Raw genomic sequence first — 22253 nt, forward strand, 5'->3', positions numbered from 1 at the left:
ATTCAGTTTTAGTACCTCCTTCCATCCTGTGTCTTTACTTAACGATTGATAAATGAGGTCCATTATTAATTGTCCCCCCAGTTTTTACAAGTTTCAGTGACGCTGAACAATTTTTCTTCGTACTCCCGTGTACATGTTGGTAAATTAACAAGCACATTTAAAGTGCATATCGCGGGTAAATTCAGGGGCAAGATCAATGTAATTCTCCTATTTTATATTAAACTTTGGTCAAATATCTGGAACATTCTGCATTCTCTGCAATTTTTTGACCTTGCACAATACCAGAAAAATTCAGTTGAAATCAAGCCATTTGAGGCGAATTGGTCCGCCTCTGAAAAAACTTGCCATTTGGATTTCCCGGGAAACGTTGATTTTCGTGACGTCACGTGCGGGACGCCTCCCTCTGAATCCTACGTCAGCACTGGTTTGTTTGAGGAAACGACCTGGTGGTTTTCTGCAAATTTCTTCAACGTTATCACGTAATTATTAAAATGGTTAACAGATGTATCGTAGGAGGGTGTAGCAACACCAATCTTGATGGGATTAGTACTCATCATTTCCCACCTTGCGCTCAGGTGACAATTATTTCAATACAAAATCGCTAGCTGCTAAACTTGGTCTACACAGGCTGCGCACTGAAACCGTGCAAAGCTCTCGCAGCCTGCTGGCGCTTCCGCAGGTGACGTCACGAATCTGGCTCCAGACTCCCTTGGGATTTTTCCAGATGCATTTTATTTTTTTTTCTGCTGTAGACAGATGGCCTTGTGCAAAACTACCCTTCTGGATGAGTGTGTAAAGGGACATTCTTTCATATAAAAAAAAAAAAATTTGGTCCAGGATATGCACTTTAAGGCACAGCTAATTTAAAAAATTTTCCACACCTACAAAACTCCATAAAAGGCAAAACTCGCAGTGAACTGAAAACAACAACAAAAAAGACCTCAAAACAGTGAGAGTGCATCCTATAGGCCCTTGTTTGTCTTCGTTTGTTTTGAATTGTGTTCGTTCATTCAAGTCATTTAATATGAAGTGACATATGAGTTTTACGAAATGTTCATGTGATTATTACAACCCTGATTCCAAAAAAGTTGGGACAAAGTACAAATTGTAAATAAAAACGGAATGCAATAATTTACAAATCTCAAAAACTGATATTGTATTCACAATAGAACATAGACAACATATCAAATGTCGAAAGTGAGACATTTTGAAATTTCATGCCAAATATTGGCTCATTTGAAATTTCATGACAGCAACACATCTCAAAAAAGTTGGGACAGGGGCAATAAGAGGCTGGAAAAGTTAAAGGTACAAAAAAGGAACAGCTGGAGGACCAAATTGCAACTCATTAGGTCAATTGGCAATAGGTCATTAACATGACTGGGTATAAAAAGAGCATCTTGGAGTGGCAGCGGCTCTCAGAAGTAAAGATGGGAAGAGGATCACCAATCCCCCTAATTCTGCGCCGACAAATAGTGGAGCAATATCAGAAAGGAGTTCGACAGTGTAAAATTGCAAAGAGTTTGAACATATCATCATCTACAGTGCATAATATCATCAAAAGATTCAGAGAATCTGGAAGAATCTCTGTGCGTAAGGGTCAAGGCCGGAAAACCATACTGGGTGCCCGTGATCTTCGGGCCCTTAGACGGCACTGCATCACATACAGGCATGCTTCTGTATTGGAAATCACAAAATGGGCTCAGGAATATTTCCAGAGAACATTATCTGTGAACACAATTCACCGTGCCATCCGCCGTTGCCAGCTAAAACTCTATAGTTCAAAGAAGAAGCCATATCTAAACATGATCCAGAAGCGCAGACGTCTTCTCTGGGCCAAGGCTCATTTAAAATGGACTGTGGCAAAGTGGAAAACTGTTCTGTGGTCAGACGAATCAAAATTTGAAGTTCTTTATGGAAATCAGGGACGCCGTATCATTCGGACTAAAGAGGAGAAGGACGACCCGAGTTGTTATCGGCGCTCAGTTCAGAAGCCTGCATCTCTGATGGTATGGGGTTGCATTAGTGCGTGTGGCATGGGCAGCTTACACATCTGGAAAGACACCATCAGTGCTGAAAGGTATATCCAGGTTCTAGAGCAACATATGCTCCCATCCAGACGACGTCTCTTTCAGGGAAGACCTTGCATTTTCCAACATGACAATGCCAAACCACATACTGCATCAATTACAGCATCATGGCTGCGTAGAAGAAGGGTCCGGGTACTGAACTGGCCAGCCTGCAGTCCAGATCTTTCACCCATAGAAAACATTTGGCGCATCATAAAACGGAAGATACGACAAAAAAGACCTAAGACAGTTGAGCAACTAGAATCCTACATTCGACAAGAATGGGTTAACATTCCTATCCCTAAACTTGAGCAACTTGTCTCCTCAGTCCCCAGACGTTTACAGACTGTTGTAAAGAGAAAAGGGGATGTCTCACAGTGGGAAACATGGCCTTGTCCCAACTTTTTTGAGACGTGTTGTTGTCATGAAATTTAAAATCACCTAATTTTTCTCTTTAAATGATACATTTTCTCAGTTTAAACATTTGATATGTCATCTATGTTCTATTCTGAATAAAATATGGAATTTTGAAACTTCCACATCATTGCGTTCCGTTTTTATTTACAATTTGTACTTTGTCCCAACTTTTTTGGAATCGGGGTTGTATATGTAATCTGTATGTATAATTGCAGTAACCCCTCACTAGTTATATGATTTGAATCCTAGTAATCAAGAGTCACATTAGTGAGAGTGATTTTTGATTCATATGTAAATTTCCACAAACCCGCAGCTTTGGTAGGATACGAATTTTTTTTTTTTTTCTGAACTAAATCGAGTTTCATCAGTACCACGGTGTCTTTTGTAAATGCCTTGATGAATAAATTCATTCTTGTTCAGCAAGATGCAAGGCCCAATTTTTAAAATAAGCATTCTATTTAAGCCTTTAAACAAGTGGTTTATTTGTGGATTGAAATTCAGTACAGAATTTTGTACAGAGAGTAGGATCAGTATCCCAGGCTGGATTAAATGGCCTGTTTTAGAAATACATTACCCAAAAATGCCTAAATAAAATAAAAAGGAAAACCAGCACTGGTGTCTTCCCCCCAATCTCTCGTACACTGTTAGCATTTGAATCGCTTCCAAGTGTTTCCATCCATTAAGGTATTAGCGTCTCGTTTTCCCAGAAAGCTTCAGGTGCCAGATCGTGGAAGAGATCAGCTCGGTTTCAGGTGTGTCAGTTGCCGTTTGCCGTCACATAAATGGAACATTTCTCTGTAAACAAACTCTTAGCCGTGAGGATTTAACCTTCTGTCTCCATTTACATCCTGGTCTTTGATGCCTTTGAGCTTCTGTCAAAAGACGTGCTTCACGAAGAGACGAAGTGCATTATGACGTTTGTGAATGATTCCCCGTTTGGTTTCTTTGAAAAGCCATATCAAGGCAGGTTTTTCCAGGTTCCATCAGTGTCAGCATGGTGCTATTTTACTTCATGTCAGACAGCTTTTTTTTTTTTTTTTTTTTTTGTTAGCCAGATTGTGTAGGGCAGGACACTAGGGGTGTTCACACGGCACATATTTGCATCGATGCTGCACCGATGTATTTTGTTGCGATATATCTTACACCGGTGTAAATTTTGTGGAGCGTTCACACATCACAAACCTGCTAACTAGAGAGAAGCATGTTAGCACCGGTGCAGCCCCACTTGCGTTCACACGGCAGTTTTTGCGACCGTGCTATACGATAGTAATAATGCGGAAATGAAATATGCGCATGCGTGAAAATGTACTTCCTTTTCCCGGTTGTCATGGCATCACCAAGCGCCGGGAAAACAACGTGGATGAAGACACCAGTGTTGCCAGATACTGCTGACATTTTCCAGCCCAAAATATGTTCAAATCCGCCAAAATGCACTTAAAACCGCCCAATCTGGCAACACTGGAAGACACGCAGTTCTGTTGTTGTTGATATTCGCCATTTTGGAAGCGCAAAATACCAGGATGCAAATTATGCAATGCCCGTATGTAATCAACTCTCGTCACGCGTAGCGAGTCTACCCCTGTAGCGTTCAGACGTCCCATTTTATATCGGTGCTGCCCCGCAAACTAGCATTTACTCCGGAGTAAATTTCTTAAACCACCTCCCGAGCAGGGTTAGATTTGCACCGGTTTAAGCAGCTTTCAGGGGCTACACCGGTATAACTTTGTACCGTGTGAATGCTCTACTGGGGCAGCCCCGGTGCTACGCCGGAGTAAAAGTTGCCGTATGAACACCCCTACTGTGTAAGAAATAAAATAAGACCGGGTGTGCCGTTTTGAAGAAAATAATCAATGCCAGGATGGTTTGAAGCGGTCCGTCAGGAAGCAGAGTTGCTTTTACTTATAACATCAACGTTGATTATTTTATTCCTCTTATGCCACAGCAATCTGCATTTTTTTTTCATTGTATTAAAGACGTAACATTTAACGTTTTATCCTGCGTTTTTGATTAACACCTGACATAACCGTGCACGGTGCGCTCTTCATATACATTTGATGCTGACTAGAAATGACAGCATGACCTGGGTATGTATGCAAACGTCCTTATCGCGGTGTTAAATAATGGCAGGCTTTCAAGTAAAGTTATTTAAAAGACATGTTGACGGAGGTTGTCTGTCACTCGTCATACCAAGCGTGTTTCCAGTACACGTTTTCGATGCATTCTTGGTTGAGTGAAACAGCAGCGTGAGAGAAAGAAAGGTAAGAAGTTCATCTGCCCATTAATTATTCATCTGGTACAGGAAGAACAACAAAAGTGTTAACACGCAGTGTAAGGGTGCCTGCTGCTTGCCTGCAGCGATTGAGCTGAAGCTTCGTGAAACTTGTGGGAAGATTTACAGCTCGCTTCCTAAATGAAGTCTGACATTTTGCTGAAATGACTTCAAGTTCACACTTGGCCTGTTTAAATGTATTTTGCTGGACAAAATATTATACTGTGTATATAGGACAATAAAGATTTTTTTTAATTACTTGGCACTAATGAAATCCATCTTTTGAATTTACCAAATCTATTGACTAGGGTTTTATTTTTTATTTTATTTTATTTTTTTTTAAGTCTTGTATTTTGTTCAACTTTAGTTGATGTGACGTGTACATGTTTTCAAATATATATATTTATGCCTCCGCCACCGTAAGGTGCAGGAGGCATTATGTTTTTGGGTTGTCCGTACGTCCGTCCCGAAACCTTGTGAACGTGATCTCAAAGGCTAATGAAAGGAATTTCATCAACCTTTTACCATTTGTGCGCTTTGGGACAAACATGAACTGATTAGACTTTTGTCGCTTTTCCACTACCAACGCGGCTGAGTCGGGCTGAGCCGTGCCGTGCTGAGTCGGGCTGAGCGGGGCTGTTGGAGTTGCATTTCGACTACAACCGCGCTGAACCGTGCTGGCTGGAAGTGGGTGGACACATTGGGTGGAGTTAGCGAAAGTGGGTGGACGTCACGTGATGTCGTTGGGCGGCGCAAACAGTGACATCAGTGACCTTTTAAGCGGTAGTCTCACGACCCGGATAGTAAACAATAAGCATGGAGGACATGGAGTCGTTAGTGTTGCTGGTCTTGGTGCTGTGGCTTGTTGTCACCGACAACGCCAACAGATACTGGCAAGAGCGTATAGATGAGGCGAGGCGCATAAAGCTTCAGAAATTCTCGTAATTCTTCTTCTTCCGGGTTTACGGTGTTTACAGATCCCAGCGTGCTCGCGGGGCGTGTGTGGGCATGTGAGGACACTCCTCCTCACCAATCAGTGCACAGGGGAGTGTCTCCTCACGCCCCTAGCCCCACTCGGCTCGCTTTGGCTCGCTTCAGCCCCACTCCAAAACCGTGCGAGTTTTGGGTGCTGAGCAGGGCTGAAGCGAGCTGAGTCGTGCTGCTCTAAGGTAGTCGAAACGCGAGCCGTGTCGGGCTGAAGTGAGCTGAAAAAGGGTAGCGGAAAAGGGCCAATAGAGATCAAAAGGTCTAAGGTCAAGGTCACTGATGCCCCTTTTCCACCAAAGCAGTTCCAGGGCTGGTTTGGGGCCAGTGCTTAGTTTGGAACCGGTTTTTCTGTTTCCACTGACAAAGAACTGGCTCTGGGGCCAGAAAAACCAGTTCCAGGCTAGCACCAACTCTCTGCTGGGCCAGAGGAAAGAACCGCTTACGTCAGCGGGGGGGCGGAGTTGTTAAGACCAACAACAATAAGACCGCGAAAGATCGCCATTTTTAAGCGATGAGAAGCAGCAGCTGTACAAACGCGAAGTCATCCATCATTATTATTATTATTATTATTGTTGTTATTATTATTATTGTTGCTGCTGCTGCTTCTTCGGTGTTGTTTTTGCTTCAATATTTTGCGCCAAGGTTTATGCAAACGTAACTGACGTATACAACGACGTAACTGACGTATACAGTGATGTAATGACATGGCTTCCCTTAGCACCGTGAGCTATGGAAAAGCAAACTGGTTCTCAGCTGGCTCGCAAGTTGAACGAGTTGTGAACCAGGACCAGCACTGGCCCTGAACCAGCCCTGGAACTGATTTGGTGGAAAAGGGGTACGTGAGGTCAAATGTCTGTCCGAAAACCTTGTGAACACAATATCTCCAAGGCTAATACAAGTAATTTCACCAGGTCAAGATTACTGTGAGGTCCAATGTCCATCCCCAAATCACAACTTTAATAAGGCGTGTAGTCTACCAGGCGGAGGCATCCCCATCGACGCCGTTGGCGTCGAGTTCTATCTAGTTTTTATTTTTGTTTCCTCCTTTCTTACCCATTAAGTAAGAAGTTGTTATTTAAAGTACAACCAGTGTGTTATTCCTCCAATGTAACTTCTGGATCTTATTTGCATACAAACCCAAACTTTCTCCAAACTCATCATTTATGGGTTCTGGCCTAAATAAATAAATAAATAAACTGCTGAAGCTAGTATAGTTTCATCATAGGCATTTTTAGGTTTTTGCATTTTTGTCTCGTGTAGCACTTTCCTGCAGTTATGTTCTGTGTAATTTTACCCATGTCCAAAATGAACACTGTTTGCATATAGTGATTGCGGGGTTTTGTAGTTTGGCTTCCTGCACGCTGATTGTTTATAGTGTAATAATTTGTTTCATTGCCTATGTAATGGCTCTGTAATTTGAAGTTGCTGTTCTTGACTCCTGGATTTATGGGCACTGCTACCAGTATCATTTCTGTCTCTTTTTTTGGCATCTGCTGTTTTTCTCTCTGTCAAACACAGCCTATGTGTGGCATCTATTTTCAGCCTCTCAGTTAAAGGCTGCCGAATGTGTTCGTTTGGCCTCAAGTCGGCCGCAAACCCCAAGGCCAGTGTTAGAAGTAGGCACTGGGTTCCCAACAGTGCCTCTACTGCCAGGAATTCGGGCCACTTTCGGATTTTTAGAATGATCTAGGATTTCAAGTGGTCAAAATGCCATAGCTTGATCATGGGCTTCATGGCTCACCTCCTTGTTATACCTCCTTGCCACAGCTCCATCACAAGCCCCATTGGGCTTTGCGTGGATCTGTCATTTCATTCAGTGGTTCAGCTTTGCTTTGGGGCTCATGTTGCTGTTCTGTTGTATACTTCATAGCCTGGCTCCTCATTATGTCTCTTTTGTGGAGCTCCATCTTGGGGCCTATGGAGCCTTGTATTGGTCTTTCATGGGTTCAGTGGTCCAGCTTTGATTTGGGCCTCCTAATGCAGTTTGATTGTAGGCCTCAGGGCTTGTGCAGCTCAATCTTGGGGCCCCTTCAGTGCAGTTTTACCTTCTTGGCCTTAGTGGTACAACTTGGTCTTATGGCTTTTGGCGTAGGTCTAATGGTGGGGGTTGCATTGGGCCTCTTGGTGTAACTCCACTGTAGTCTTCATGGACCATCTTTGCATTGGCTGTCTTGTTGCAGCTCCACTGTAGGCCTTATGGTCAATCTGTATATTCGGCTTCCTTGTATAGACACATTTTGAAAGCAGTGGTCCAGTTTTGCATTGGGCCTCTTGGTACAGCTCCATTGTAAGCTTTATGACCATCACTGCATTGGGCCTCCTGAAGCAGCTCTGTTGTAGGTCTTACAGTCCAACTCTGCAGCCTTGGGACTTCTACAACAGCTCCATTGTGGACTCATATGATACAGTTACATTGTAAGGCTCAGGGCCCATCTCTGCACTGGGCCTCCTGACCATAGCTACAGACCCCATGGTCCAGTTTAGCATAAAGCCTTCTGATGCAACTCTGTTGTGGGCCTTGTGGTATTTGCTGTGGTTTCCAGTCCACAGCTGCACTTTACTTGGCCTGGGTTTTTATGACCTGCCAGTTGCTGGCTTGATTTGTGGCCTTACTGCTCCTTTGTTAAGAGGCATATAATCCTGGCTATGAATGCTGTACAGCATAATGAAGACACTGTTCCGGCATTTATTTAAAATGTTTTGTGTGTGCTCGCGCGCATCCCTTGGTTAAAGTCACAGCGATCATACTTTTCCCCCCATTATGATGATGATTAATGCAAGCATTAACTGAAACTCTCTTGACCTCTATCTGAGCGCATAGGTAGTTTGGGGCACAAGCAGAAAACCGCTCAAATTAATTTACGAAGGAAAACCTGGTGGCTCCGTTATGCTGTGGGAGACATTTTGCTGGCATGGCTCGGGTCCACTTAGAAGGAAGGTCGCTCTTGATCACCTTCTGCGGTGAAACGTTTCCATCCTGATTGAAGCGGTATCTTCCAGGATGATCCCGCCTCAATCAACAGGGCACGAGGGCTCACTGGTTGGTTTGATGAGTATGAAAATAATGTAAATCATATGATCTGTGGCTTCACAGTCACCAGATCACAACCCAGCTGAACACTTACGGTAGATACTGGACCAAGACACTACCATCATCAAAACGACAATCGAGGGAATATCATTTGGAAGAATGGTGTTCTCTGCTCCAGTACAGTTCCAGGACCTTGTGAAATCTGTATAAATGTTCACTGAAGCTGTTCTAGTGGCACAGCAACTTACTTTTTGTTGTTGTTGGTGGTGTAGTTTTTCTTCCAGTAGTTTCTCTCCTGTCTTTAGGTTCCAGAGTTGTATGGAATCAATTTTGTGCCAAAATGTTCATACAATACTTTTGAAATATCAAACAAAAACGTCAAATCAAAATACAAAAAAAGTCAATTTTTTTAGACTGGCAAATCAATTATTCGTGTAATCGTGCAAAATATCAGTCTATTACGCTTCAGAAAGCTTTTATTTTTGTTCCACGTCTTTCTCAGTTTTGTTGGACGTAATTTATTTTGGTTGCGATTCCAGCTTTCTCGTTTGCGCTCCCTGACTTTTTGCTTGCAGTTTTGGCACAAACTTCACGTGTGGGTGGGCTGTCCAGGAACGCATTCCCATTGGCTAACTTGTGTTTGACTGACAGCTGGCACCGATTTTTAAACACGGCAAAACGACCAGTTATACACTTGTTCGGTGTTTGAGGCCGATGCGGCAGGGATGCTTGGCACAGACCCAGGTTTCAGTAACAGTTGATGTGAAAAACCTGCCCGGTCCTGTCCCAAGTTGTGGAAACATCTCAAAAAAAACTGTTCTGTAGTCAGATGAATCAAAATTTGAAGTACTTTATGGAAATTAGGCTGTTGCGGCCATTTCCTACTCGGATTTTGGCGGACTGTTTGACGAGTGACCGATCCATTGACGGTGAACAAGGATCGATTGGACTTCAGTGGCGACTATGATACTGAATTAATTCAACAAAGTGTAAATTCAATATCATAGTCGCCACTGAAGTCCACTCAATCCTTGCTCACTGTCAATGGATCGGTCACTCGTCAAACAGTCCGCCAGAATCTGAGTAGGGAATGGCTGAGCGTAGCGGTCAGTCAAACACAAGTTAGCCAATGGGAATGCATTCCTGGACAGCCCACCCACACGTGAAGTTTGTGCCAAAACTGCAAGCAAAAAGTCAGGGAGCGCAAACGAGAAAGCTGGAATCGCAACCAAAATAAATTACGTCAAACAAAACTGAGAAAGACGCGGAACAAAAATAAAAGGTTTCTGAAGAGTAATAGACTGATATTTTGCACGATTACACGAATAATTTGTTTGCCAGTCTAAAAAAAATTTTGTATTTCGATTTGTCGTTTTTGTTTGATATTTCAAAAGTATTGTATGAACATTTTGGCACAAAATTGATTCCATAGAGTTGAAGGCTTCCCCATATGACATCAAGCATTCGATCATGAACCCTCCTTGCTAGGAGTGCATAGAGCATAAACAGCACTTGAATATTTTATATCTGTGTAAAATATTGTGATACTGGTTGTGTGTTGCCCCCCCCCCCCATGTTCTCCATCTCCAACCTGCTATAAATTCTAGGCCTTTCAAATGTACTGACACTCTACACTTGACTGTCTACGTCAGACCTGGGCATTTTACGGCCCGCGGGCCGCATCCGGCCCTTTGGTTCATTCTGACCGGCCTGCGTAAGGTTAATTAGAAATTACAAAATAAACGTATTTTCTAATTTTACCCCATGCATGGACTGAATGTGCATTGCTTTTACTTTTGAAGTTGTGTTCAACAAAAACGCAACCCACGCGACATGAACATGACATGAAATCCCACGAAACCTAATCCCGCGATAACTACTTCCGTAATTTGTCCAGACCAACCACAAACTTGTACGTCATCCTTCAAACGGTCCAGCCAATCACATAGTGCGACGTCACCAGCAGGTGCCGGAGCCCGAGCCGATCTGTAGATCTGATACCTTCACCGAATCGAGATTGTTGGGAGCAGATCACAAGAAGACTTTAGCCCCCAAAATGTCCACAAAAAGAAGAAAGGTAGATGCCGAATGCAGGGCTTTCAACAAAACATGGACTGCTATTTATTTACTGAAGTCAGAGATAAAGCCGTGTGTTTAGTTTGCGGAGAGCAGATTGCCGTGTTCGAAGATGACAATTTGAGTCGGCATTACCAGACGAAGCACGCTGAGAAATACGGAAACTTGACTGACGCTGAAATAGCGCGGACATCGGAAGCTTTGCTGGCTAAGCTTTTTTACCAAGCGTCACACCTCCAGGGATTCAGCAACCAAGACCAGCTTTGTGCTTTCCCACAAAATCGCTAAAAACAGTCAGCCATTCGCGGAAGGGGAATTTGTGAAAGAGTGCTTGGTGGACTTGGTGCTTGATATTTGGAGTAGAAAGACAATATTGTGTTTTGGGGTGAATGTGACTGAAAAAAATGGTACAATCGTTGACATTTTGTTAACCATTGTTTTGGGAAATTTGATTGAATAAATGACATTTTTTGGAAGGCAACCTCGTTTTTTCCATACTCTTACCAGCTTGTAAAAACAATGTTATTTACTGCTTTATATAAAGAAATACAATTAATATTATGCACAATTTAGTTCAGCCTTTTGGTCCGGCCCTCCACAAAATTTTCTGTTTCTCATGTGGCCCCATGGAAAAAATAATTGCCCACCCCTGGGTTACGTAAAGCTGGTGGCTGGACCAATTTAATGAAGGCCTTAATTCACTTTTTTTTTCCCTTTTCTGGGGTGAAGCAAAAATCAAACAACTCTGGAAGGAACACCGTTGCTTTGAACAGCAAGCAGCTTTAAGAAAATAGTAAAGCAAAAATATCCCCCCCCCCAAAAAAAAAACGCTTCACCATTTAATATTTCTGCAATATCATGAACACTTGCTACTGATGAAACTTTGACGTCCGGGGCAATTTGCACCATTTGAAGACTGGAATGCTATGTATCTATAACCAGGGAGCCGTTTTCAGACCAGCTCCGTGTCCTGCGTTAGACATTCTTGATGAAAAGGAGCAACTGCAGCCATCAACAGCCTCCCTTCGCTGGAATTTCTCACTATGTTGGTGCTGTTCCACTCCACATGAGACTCTTCCAGTGGTGTTGGCTTTCTTCTCTTTTACCTCATGGCAAGTCTGGGTCACTGGGTCATGATGGCAGTTGAAACCTGTACGAGTTGTTTTTTTTTTGTTTTTTTTTCCCTTTGGCCTTTGAAAGCCATAGGTTCCTGGCGAGCACCCAGGGGGGTTCTTTGCTTATCACTGTTCTCAGGCCTGCAGTATCAGCATTATGTTCGAGCAGCTATGTAATGGATATGGTAGTGGTAGGGGTGTGGCACAGTGTCATGGCACAGTGTCATGACGCTGGGACTGTGCAAAAACTGATGTCTGCTCTGAGCAGGGGTGTTGAGGTGTTCGCACTCAACCCTTTTTTTTTTTTTTTTTTTGTCCTATCATTCACATTTTGGATAAGGTCAAGAGGTCCCTGCTCCAGAAGGTTCATATTGCCACACCGACTCCATTATTCCACAGGTGCTGCAACCTCTGACGTAGAAGTGACCTTATCTTTTTTGCGTTATGGTATAATTAGCTTATTATCCCAGGTTGGCTTGCTGTTCCAGCTGGTATGGTAGCTGTGGATTTCAGCAAAACTTATTCTCTTTGTGAAAAGAGATCTTTGTGAGCGAGACTTGGATGAGTCTCAGAAGAGAATACGGGATAAACCCTTAAACCAGACTATATAGAGATCTTGCAGTCACGTGACCGGAAAGTACACAACCGCCATCTTGTCGGTCAAAAACACCGCTGAATACTGCTGCATTCGTGTACAGAATGGATCAATTTCAACCGACGGACTACACGGCTCATTTTTCTAATGAACAGATAACTAGATACATGTCTAAAATAAACGATCTACAGATTTGTGACCCTTATGGCTTACCGGACGGAGTTTTCACGACCGGATTTTGAACTGCCAGCGGAATACCCGGACGTGTATAATTACCTCATTAACTTTCCCTCGCTGTTCAGTGGTGAAGCACTGCGTGCTTATAAATCTCTGGACAGTCATCTTTACAGAAATTCAGGATTTGTCAGTGACTCAGATGTGGCATCTTGTAAACAAGAATCCTCATTGGACGGGTAAGTCACTTAAGTATCGAGTATAGCACTGACCAGCCGATTATAGAATAGAATAAGGTAATTCCAGCTGTAATTCCAAATCGTCCGTCTTGGTTACATGGATCTAGCGTTGGAGAGGTAGAGGCTTGGCAGTGGAGATTTGAGTAGCTGTTTTCTGAGCTTAGTCAACAGGCCGGCTCTGCCTGCAGCCTCGCTTTTGCTTCCGCTCCCGGCGCCGCCTCCTTCACTTTGCTTCCGATAACAATCCACGGAGACCCCGCTGGTCTCGCTGTCTCGTCCGGAATGTTTTTTTTTTTTTTTTTTTTTCCTCGTCCGGAATGTTGTGCATGCGATGGAAATCGCTACAAACCGTCACTTTCTGCTGGAAACCAATGTCCAGTAAGTCCATACGGTTGTAGTGGATATTGAAGTCCGGTACAGACGAACAACACGCAAAAATACACACAAAAACCATAAAAAACGTGCACAGGTAGGGAGAGCTTGTAGCCGTAGCCGTTGTAGTAGAATTGTATATAGTAGGGTTTTCCAGAAGAAAAGGTAGAAGTAGAAGGCGGAAATATGGCGTTTGACCGACAAGATGGCGTCTGTCACAATCTGGATCGGCTGTGACGTCACATGCAAGCGCTCCATAGACATGAAGGCACCATTCGTTTTCTGAACAAAAATTAGAGTTGGCATAGTGACTGAAAATCTGTTGTTTAATACAAACATTTCATCTCGAACAGCAAGCTTTTTTTTTATTCTTCTTCCTTCAGGAGAGCATGGCTTTTAAAGTAATTGATTGCAGTCTGACTTCAGGAATTCAGTGGTGTCCTTAAAAATGGACGTGTAATATTGCCAAGAGATAGACATGTAGCTTTGTGCAAACAGGGTTGTGTTCACATTACATGACATTAATGGCATTTAGCAGACGCTCTTATCCAAAGTGACGTACAACATACCCAGAGCAGCCTGAGGAGCAGTTGGGGGTTCGGTGCCTTGCTCAAAGGTACTTCAGCCATTACTGCTAGTCGAGGGAATCAAATCAGCAACCTTTTTTGTCCCAAAGCTGCTTCTCTAATCATTAGGCCATGGCTTCTCCCTTGAGTGGTTCATGCTGGTGGTATTTGTGACTTCAAAAGTCAACATTTTCTGATGGATCGGCGTTCATGGCAAAATTCATGGAAAGTTAGGTTTGCCACCTATGCTAAGTATAATTACAGTGTAGGTTTATTTATACAGAATATTTTCTTAGTAATTTTAACAAATATTAACTTTCCTGGCGGCACGGTGGTGTAGTGGTTAGCGCTGTCGCCTCACAGCAAGAAGGTCCGGGTTCGAGCCCCGTGGCCGGCGAGGGCCTTTCTGTGCGGAGTTTGCATGTTCTCCCCGTGCCCGCGTGGGTTTCCTCCGGGTGCTCCGGTTTCCCCCACAGTCCAAAGACATGCAGGTTAGGTTAACTGGTGACTCTAAATTGACCGTAGGTGTGAATGTGAGTGTGAATGGTTGTCTGTGTCTATGTGTCAGCCCTGTGATGACCTGGCGACTTGTCCAGGGTGTACCCCGCCTTTCGCCCGTAGTCAGCTGGGATAGGCTCCAGCTTGCCTGCGACCCTGTAGAACAGGATAAAGCGGCTAGAGATGATATGAGATTAACTTTCCTCGAGTTTCATCTCGTTTCTGCAGTCATTCTCCATAGCCCAGACTTGACCGCTATCTGCTAGCTAGATAAATCATTAGCCAAAATAATTAGCAAGCTGAAAGTGCATATCACGGGTAAATTCAGGAGCAAGATCAACATAATTCTCCTATTTTATATTAAACTTTGGTCAAATATCTGGAACATTCTGTATTCTCTGCCATTTTTTTACCTTGCGCAATACCAGAAAAATTCAGTTAAAATCAAGTCATTTGAGGCGAATTGGTCCGCCTCTGAAAAAACTCGGCATTTGGATTTCCCGGGAAACGTTGATTTTCGTGACGTCGCGTGCGGGACGCCTCCCTCTGAATCCTACGTCAGCGCTGGTTTGTTTATGAGAAAACGACCTGGTGGTTTTCTGCAAATTTCTTCAACGTTATCGTGTACCGTATTTTCTGGACTATAAGCCGCTACTTTTTTCCTAGGTTTTGAACCATGCGGCTTATACAAAGGTGCGGCTATTCTGTGGATTTTTCTTCCACTGCTAGGGGCGCTCTTCTTCTTCTTCTTGGATTTTTATGGCGGTTGGCAACTTAACGTATGAGGTGCATTACCGCCACCTGCTGGACTGGGGTATGGTTCAAGAGCCTATTCTACAACTAACCTGGGTGACTAAAAAAAAAAAGAGAGAGCGAGCTAGGGGCGCTCTAACCAGAAGTAGAATCAAAAATAAGATAGACGAAAAATCAATGCAAAGAAGAATTAGCAGATCTTTAGCAGATAGAACACGCACGGCAAATTACTAACTGGTAATTATTTTCAAATCCAGCGAAGATGATTAAAGTGACTTGTGGTTTCAAACACAGGAGAAATGAAGGTAAATAAATACCGGTTATTTTCTCTTGGTTCTGTTCCGTTTTAATCAGCAAAGTTGCTGCCGTGTTAAAAGGCACTGTTCGGAAAGAATCTGTTCAGGTACATACGTGTACATTTACAGTACAAAATCGCTCTGTACATGCAGTAAATATCTAATTTTTCAACATAGATATCTGCGGCTTATAGCCCGGTGCGGCTTGTATATCTTTTTTTTTTTTATTTTTTTTTTTAAAATAGAGCAGATGCAGCTTATATACAGGTGCGCTCTATAGTCCAGAAAATACGGTAATTATTAAAATGGTTAACAGATGTATCGTAGGAGGGTGTAGCAACACCAACCTTGATGGGATTAGTACTCATCGTTTTCCAAAAGACCGGACAATGAGAGAGAAATGGGAGCGCTTGGTCTACACAGGCTGTGCACTGAAACCGTGCAAAGCTCGCGCAGCCTGCTGGCGCTTCCGCAGATAACGTCACGAATCTGGCTCCAGACTCCCTTGGGATTTTTCCAGATGCGTTTTGTTTTTTATTTTTTTCTGCTGTAGACAGATGGCCTTGTGCAAAATTACCCTTCTGGATGAGTGTGTAAAGGGACATACTTTCATATAAAAAAAAACAAAAACAAAATTGGTCCAGAATATGCACTTTAAGCGCTACGTTCATATTTCCGCTTGACTAGCAACAATCCGTGTCCAAAGTTTCTCACTCGTTCACTACTCCGCAGGCTTTTAGATAGAGGGGCGTCTGGGCGTCTTTTCGACGCCCTGTACTGAAAAAAACAAGAAATTGGACGCCCTACTTTTTAGTACGACGCCCTAAAGACGCCCTAATATTTCCGCCCGTGTTATGTCCGGTAACTTAGCTGAATATGTTAAAAAATCGCCGAGTCTGAGCTTTCCGAGGATCTACAAGCTTTGTTGACACCGCCATTTTGGAAATTTCAGAAGTCTCGCTTTGACAGCTGTCTTTCCCGAAGACGCCCAGGGTTACCATAGCAACAGCACGAGCCCAGAGTACAAAATATAGGCACCCGCCGCAGAGCTACAGAAACACGCGTTTCTATGGCTGCACTAATTTCAAAGTTGTGAGAGCCCTCGTTATAAATAAATGGGTTATTAAATAAATTTGGTGTACAAAGCACTTGTAATATGCGTTCCCAGAGCAGAGGGGGAAAAGATGTATGCCTAGGAGACACTGGCATAAATATCCAGACAATATAGCCGTAGACTATATTGCCGCAGCTAAATGTGGAATGTAGTCTATAGAAAACCGGCCTTACCTGACATGTTATTTATCCCGAATAAATCCTTTTAACAGTAAATAACACATTTTCATGCAGATTTTCCCAACATTACAGGCTACGTAGTGGAGAGTGTGGTAGTCGAGCCGGCGGGTAGTATTTCTAGTAGGCTAAACAATAATCAAATACGACACGTTCTAAAGGATGCTGGGATTCCAAAGAACGCACGTGAAAAGGACGAACACGTGGGATATTTGGTAAGGAAGATAGAAGATAGATTTTTCTGAGTTTTTTGGGCATGACAGGAAGAAAATGAAGAAAAGAGGAAGGCAAACAACGATTTCCAACTTCTTTCAGAAGAGAACTCATGTAAGTTTTTTTTTTTTCTTCTGTAAATTTTTAGTACCTTGGTTTTTACCTTCTAGCTTTGTAATTAATGGGTTTCTATTGAAAAAAACGAATACCATTATAATGTTTGAAGACTTAGCCATATTTCCTGTGTGTTTTTTTCTTTGTTATACTAAATCTTTGGACGCTAGCGGCTTTGAAAGCAAAACTGGTCAGCCGGGGTTGGTTGTCACACTGTGTTCGGGGTTGGTTGTCACATGTAATGCAATTGCAATAGGTGCACTACTGACTGAGACAAACACAGCTACAACAAGCTTTATTTATGTAGTATTCTGCGATCAGAAAGCTTTATAGCTAATTTGTCATGCTTAATATGCAACTCCAGCTCAAAAAATAGCATTTGAGAGCATTAGAAATTTCAAAATTTTCCGGGGGAGTACCCCCGGAACCCCCTAAAACACTCGTGCCAGCGGCGCTCAACGCGCCGCTACACCTCGCCACATACAGTGACACCTGCAAAAAAGTTAGACTCCCTAAAAAAAAATCCTGCCTAAAAGCCTGCTACTCCGTATATAGGGAATTACTATATAGAGAACTATATAGTGAGCTCATTGGTAAAATGAAAAAACGATTTCGGACACTCGTCTGTCGTGCTGGTATTTACGTCATTACTTTCGCACATTTAAACCGTGCCAGATCATGTGGCTGGCGGGTTTTCAAAATAATAAAACACATGCATGTATTTTTGTGATAAATCCATATTATACTGAGCGCATTTCCTACATTAATCAATACAAAGTACCTGCATCTTTCCGTTCTTTTAAATCAAGGCTGAATACTTTCTTCTTTGCCGCTGCCTTTTATTAAATCAAATTTGAGACTTTTCATTTGATTACTTTCAGCGCGACTGCAAGGCATGATGGGAAATATTGCTTTGGTTAGTGACCTTGGTTGTACACTACTTTTCGTGATGCATTGTGGGATACTTTGAGTGCACTATATAGGGTGTAAATAATCCTCATTTCGGACAGCACGACAAAATGGCGTCCTCGGACAGGGAATGTTGTCGCAAGTTGAACCACATGAATGGTGGGCGTGTCCTGGGTTCACAAGATTTATTAAAATTCTGTTCATTTAAAATGGATAGCTCTGTAGGTTTTTTTTTTTTTTTTAAAGAGAAAGTCTAAACATTTAACAGCCAATCAGAGTTCTGGACATATCAGCTGATAACTTTTCCAGGTCTGCCCAAAATAATTCCCTTATCCTATTCTGGATAATCATATACACTATGTAGCGCGCTAATATAGGGAACCGAACACACCTACAGGATTTAGGCCAAGTTTACATTAGACCGTATCTGTCTCGTTTTCTTCGCGGATGCACTGTCCGTTTACATGGAAACGCCGGGAAACAGGAATCCGCCAGGGTCCACGTATTCAATCCAGATCGTGTCTGGTCCGGTGCTGTGTAAACATTGAGAATACGCGGATACGCTGTGCTGAGCTCTAGCTGGCGTCTCATTGGACAACGTCACTGTGACATCCACCTTCCTGATTCGCTGGCGTTGGTCATGTGACGCGACTGCTGAAAAACGGCGCGGACTTCCGCCTTGCATCACCTTTCATTAAAGAGTATAAAAGTATGAAAATACTACAAATACTGATGCAAATACTGCCCATTGTGTAGTTATGATGGTCTTTAGGCTTGCCATCCTTCCACTTGCAAGTGGTAAGTGATATGCGCACAGCGGCTCAGTCCCGAATCACTGCTCGTGCGCTTCACTCGCGCGCTCTGTGAGCTGCGCAGGGCCGGAGTGCGCACCCTCCAGAGGGCACTCGCTGTTCAGGGCGGAGTGATTTGGAGCGCAGGATGCCTGCGGAGCCGAGCGTATCCGTGTATTGGCGTTGCTGTGTGCACGCGAATCGTGTATTGGTGTTGCTGTGTGCACGCTAATCGTTTTAAAAACGTTAATCTGATGATCCGCTGATACGGTCTAATGTAAACATGGGCTTAGTATGCTACAAATATTATTGTGTTTTCTGTAATCACTAGGACGATAACTACCGAGATGCTGTAAGAGATTTTACGAGTGCTCTGGATATTTACACGGTGTTTGGAACATCAATAGGGTGAGGTTTTAGGCATGGATGAGATGTGTCCTTCTGGAGCTAACGCTTAACTATTAATCCTATTGACTTGATGATGGATATGCAGAGAGATCTGGTGGCTGTTTTTATGACTAACTTTCCTGTAAACAAGCCATCAACAGAGCAAACGGGCATTCATAACATGAAATCTGGAGTAACATGGAGTTTAAAAAAAAAGGAATATAAAAACCAGCTGGAGAACATTTGCACTAAGTGTTTTCATGTGCCATTTTGTAGTCATGTCCAAAAGCATACTGGAGAGTATCCAGCGCGTACACACACACACACGCACGCACGCGCGCGCGCTCACAAAATCCCACATTGCACTGTAATGGGTTCAAATAATGCATCCTAGCAGGTTCAGGACACCCAGTACACACTGGCTGCTTGAATAACTCCCCGTGTGACCTGTATGGCTTTCGCATTGTCTTGTTGTGACCTCGATATTGTTTGCTCAAGTTCATTTTCTACTAATGAAATATTAATCTCTTGTATTGCCTTGAGTCATAATTGTAGTCAAATATTGCAATAACTCATGCTAGCTTTTTTTTTTTCTCTTTTCGTTTCAGTTCTCTGTGCAAAGAACTTGTCAAAGAAGGACTTCTTCAGTAAGTAACCAGTTTGAATATTTTGCTGTCACTCAGTGTCCCGTCATTTAGGAGTAGAATATTTCTTACAGCCATCATGACTATGTTCAGCCTGCACCCTGAAACGACCCATATCCGATTTTTTTTGCCCATATGCGACCTGTATCCGATTTGTTATTGACAATCTGAACGACACAGATCCGATTTTTTCACATGCGACCCAGGCCGCTTGGATATGTGGTCCTAATTCCGATGCATATCCGTTATTTTCACATGCGACTGCAGTCTGACCGGACAGGTCGCATTCATGCGACCGACACGTCATCAACAAGAGACAAACGTCACTATTCTGCGTTCCGCCTCTTTGGTGGGAAACAACATTTGTACAGTTTTCAGAATTTAAATAGACTTTTATAGAATTGATCAAGCTAATGGTGGATTTGGTAGGGACCTGGATGTTAAATCATCCCGTATTATAAGATTGTTCTGGAAATTTCCAGTAATTTGACACCTTCGGTCTCATTAGTCTGCTGCCCACATTAATCAGATTATTGTGTGAGTTCCGCCGCCGCCACAAAAAGCACATCGCCAGGTCTCGCCTCATCTCCATGCTTTACTTGCGAACTTGAAGAGTGCGCTTTTTTTGTTTGTTTGTTTACGTATTCCGTAGATGTGCTTATTACGTGTCAATTTGCGCATGCGGGACACTTTTGGGTCGTTTTCCGTTCATATTGGAGATCGCATACAAGTCTCATATAATTGGTAATGTGAACGGCCTAACAAAAAAATCGGATTTCACAACAAATCGGATATGGGTCGTTTCAGGTTGCAGTCTGAACGTAGTGTAAATGTACACCTTGCCCAAGAGATCTGATTTTTTTTTTTTTTTTTAAACGATAGAGCGGCGGCTACAATTATACATAATTATCGACACCTTTTTCAGATTTACCAATAAAAACAATTTTACAAAGGTGCGTTTCAGTTACAACATTTGGTTAATTAATCAACCGGAAGACCCGCCTCGAGCTTTGATCTTGTCTTTTGACCGGAGATGGATTTTTATTTTTTTTTGAGGAAAACCTGGACGTTATCATCGCATGGTGGAAAGATCCTGGACATGTTTTTACTTATCAAATTCACCGATATTTCATGATCTCCTCCTTCTTGTTGAAGCCTACTTTGTTTCTTACTCTTTCGTTTGACGGTCACCATTTAGGCCCTGTCCACACGGCAACGGGTTCAGGTGAATCTGATAAAATTGTTTATCGTTTCGGCCTGGCATCCACACGGCACTGGCGTTTTGGGTGCCCCACAACGATATTTTTTGAGAACAGGTTCCAGAGTGGAAAAATCTGGTAACGGCGCCGTTGCGAAGTCGTCTGGACGAGTAGAACGGATTTGTTTACGATGACGTCACAACCACATGACTAGAACAAGCAGCACTCTCGCGGTTTTGTATGAACCACTGCATTGCATTCACTTTTGTATACAGCTTTTCTTTTAAATAAACATGTAACTGAACCATTTCTTGAATTTCTTTTTTTTTATTGGATAAGACTGCTTTTCAAAATGTTCACACACAATAAGAAAATTAAGTTATATAAAACTATGCACACTAATAAAATTAATTTGTACACACAGAAGGTACGATTTCCTCGCGTAGTCGCAGCCATCTTCTTCTTGTTGTTGTGTGCTTGTTCCTGTGAGTGCTTCACGCCGGGTAGAAGAAGGGGTTTATGCGCATGCGTCCTACTTCTTCTATTGTTCTGGTGTCTCCGATGGGACCGTCTTACAGCGCCCCTAGAGGTGTGGCATGTGTATTGCATCGTTTTCAGCAAGCGTTGCGTTGCCATATGTACCTGATATTTTACTGATCCGTTGTCCATGTGGACGCGATATATTTTTTTAAATAAAATCTCGTTGCCGTTGTCGTGTGGATGTAGCCTTAGTATCTAAACGCGCGTTTAAGAAGTCACGTGAGGTGTCGATGATAATGATCACTTTCACCGGTGTGCACCATTATCAACACCCTGTGGAATTCAGTGACATTTACAACTGTTATGGATCGATCTTTGTGTAACATTCTTGAAGTAGATGAAGTATTTTTATTTTTTTTTAAAGTGGTGTGATTTTTATAATAAATTTTCTTCTGATTTATAACAGAATGGGATGCTTTATAGAGGATTTGGAATCCTATTGCAATAAATAGAATTAGACCAGAATTAAATTCCTAGCATATAAAAAATTACACGCTTGAAATATTCCGATTTTTCTCTTCCATTCAGAACATATTTTTTTTTGCAGTTTGTTGTAAATATCGACCGCGCATTAAAATATCAGTAGACGGTTTTATATTTTGGTTCGAGGAATGACATGCGACCTTTGACCTGGGTTTTCATGCGGTTACAATGTCAATTCCCTGTTGGCGTTTATTGGTAAACGACAAAACTAGAAATTAATACAAAC

At 42.6% G+C, this 22253-nt stretch overlaps 1 protein-coding gene across 4 annotated transcripts in view; it reads left to right on the forward strand.

The window, feature by feature from the left end:
* The window catches only part of LOC132884897 (E3 ubiquitin-protein ligase SMURF2-like), a 210884-nt gene that overhangs the window by 72073 nt on the left and 116558 nt on the right, over positions 1-22253 (forward strand). For 3 of the 4 annotated variants that reach the window (XR_009654501.1, XM_060918944.1, XM_060918942.1), the window contains exon 2: positions 19770-19808. The exons of the other annotated variant lie outside the window; for it this stretch is intronic. Coding sequence is in view for 2 of the 3 variants with exons in the window: in XM_060918944.1 (XP_060774927.1) it covers positions 19770-19808 (39 nt within the window). In the remaining variant the exon portion in view is untranslated. The remainder of the gene's footprint in view (positions 1-19769; positions 19809-22253) is intronic. 4 annotated transcript variants of the gene reach the window in all.

Source organism: Neoarius graeffei, chromosome 4 (genome assembly GCF_027579695.1).
Source record: "Neoarius graeffei isolate fNeoGra1 chromosome 4, fNeoGra1.pri, whole genome shotgun sequence".
Lineage (NCBI taxonomy): Eukaryota > Metazoa > Chordata > Actinopteri > Siluriformes > Ariidae > Neoarius > Neoarius graeffei.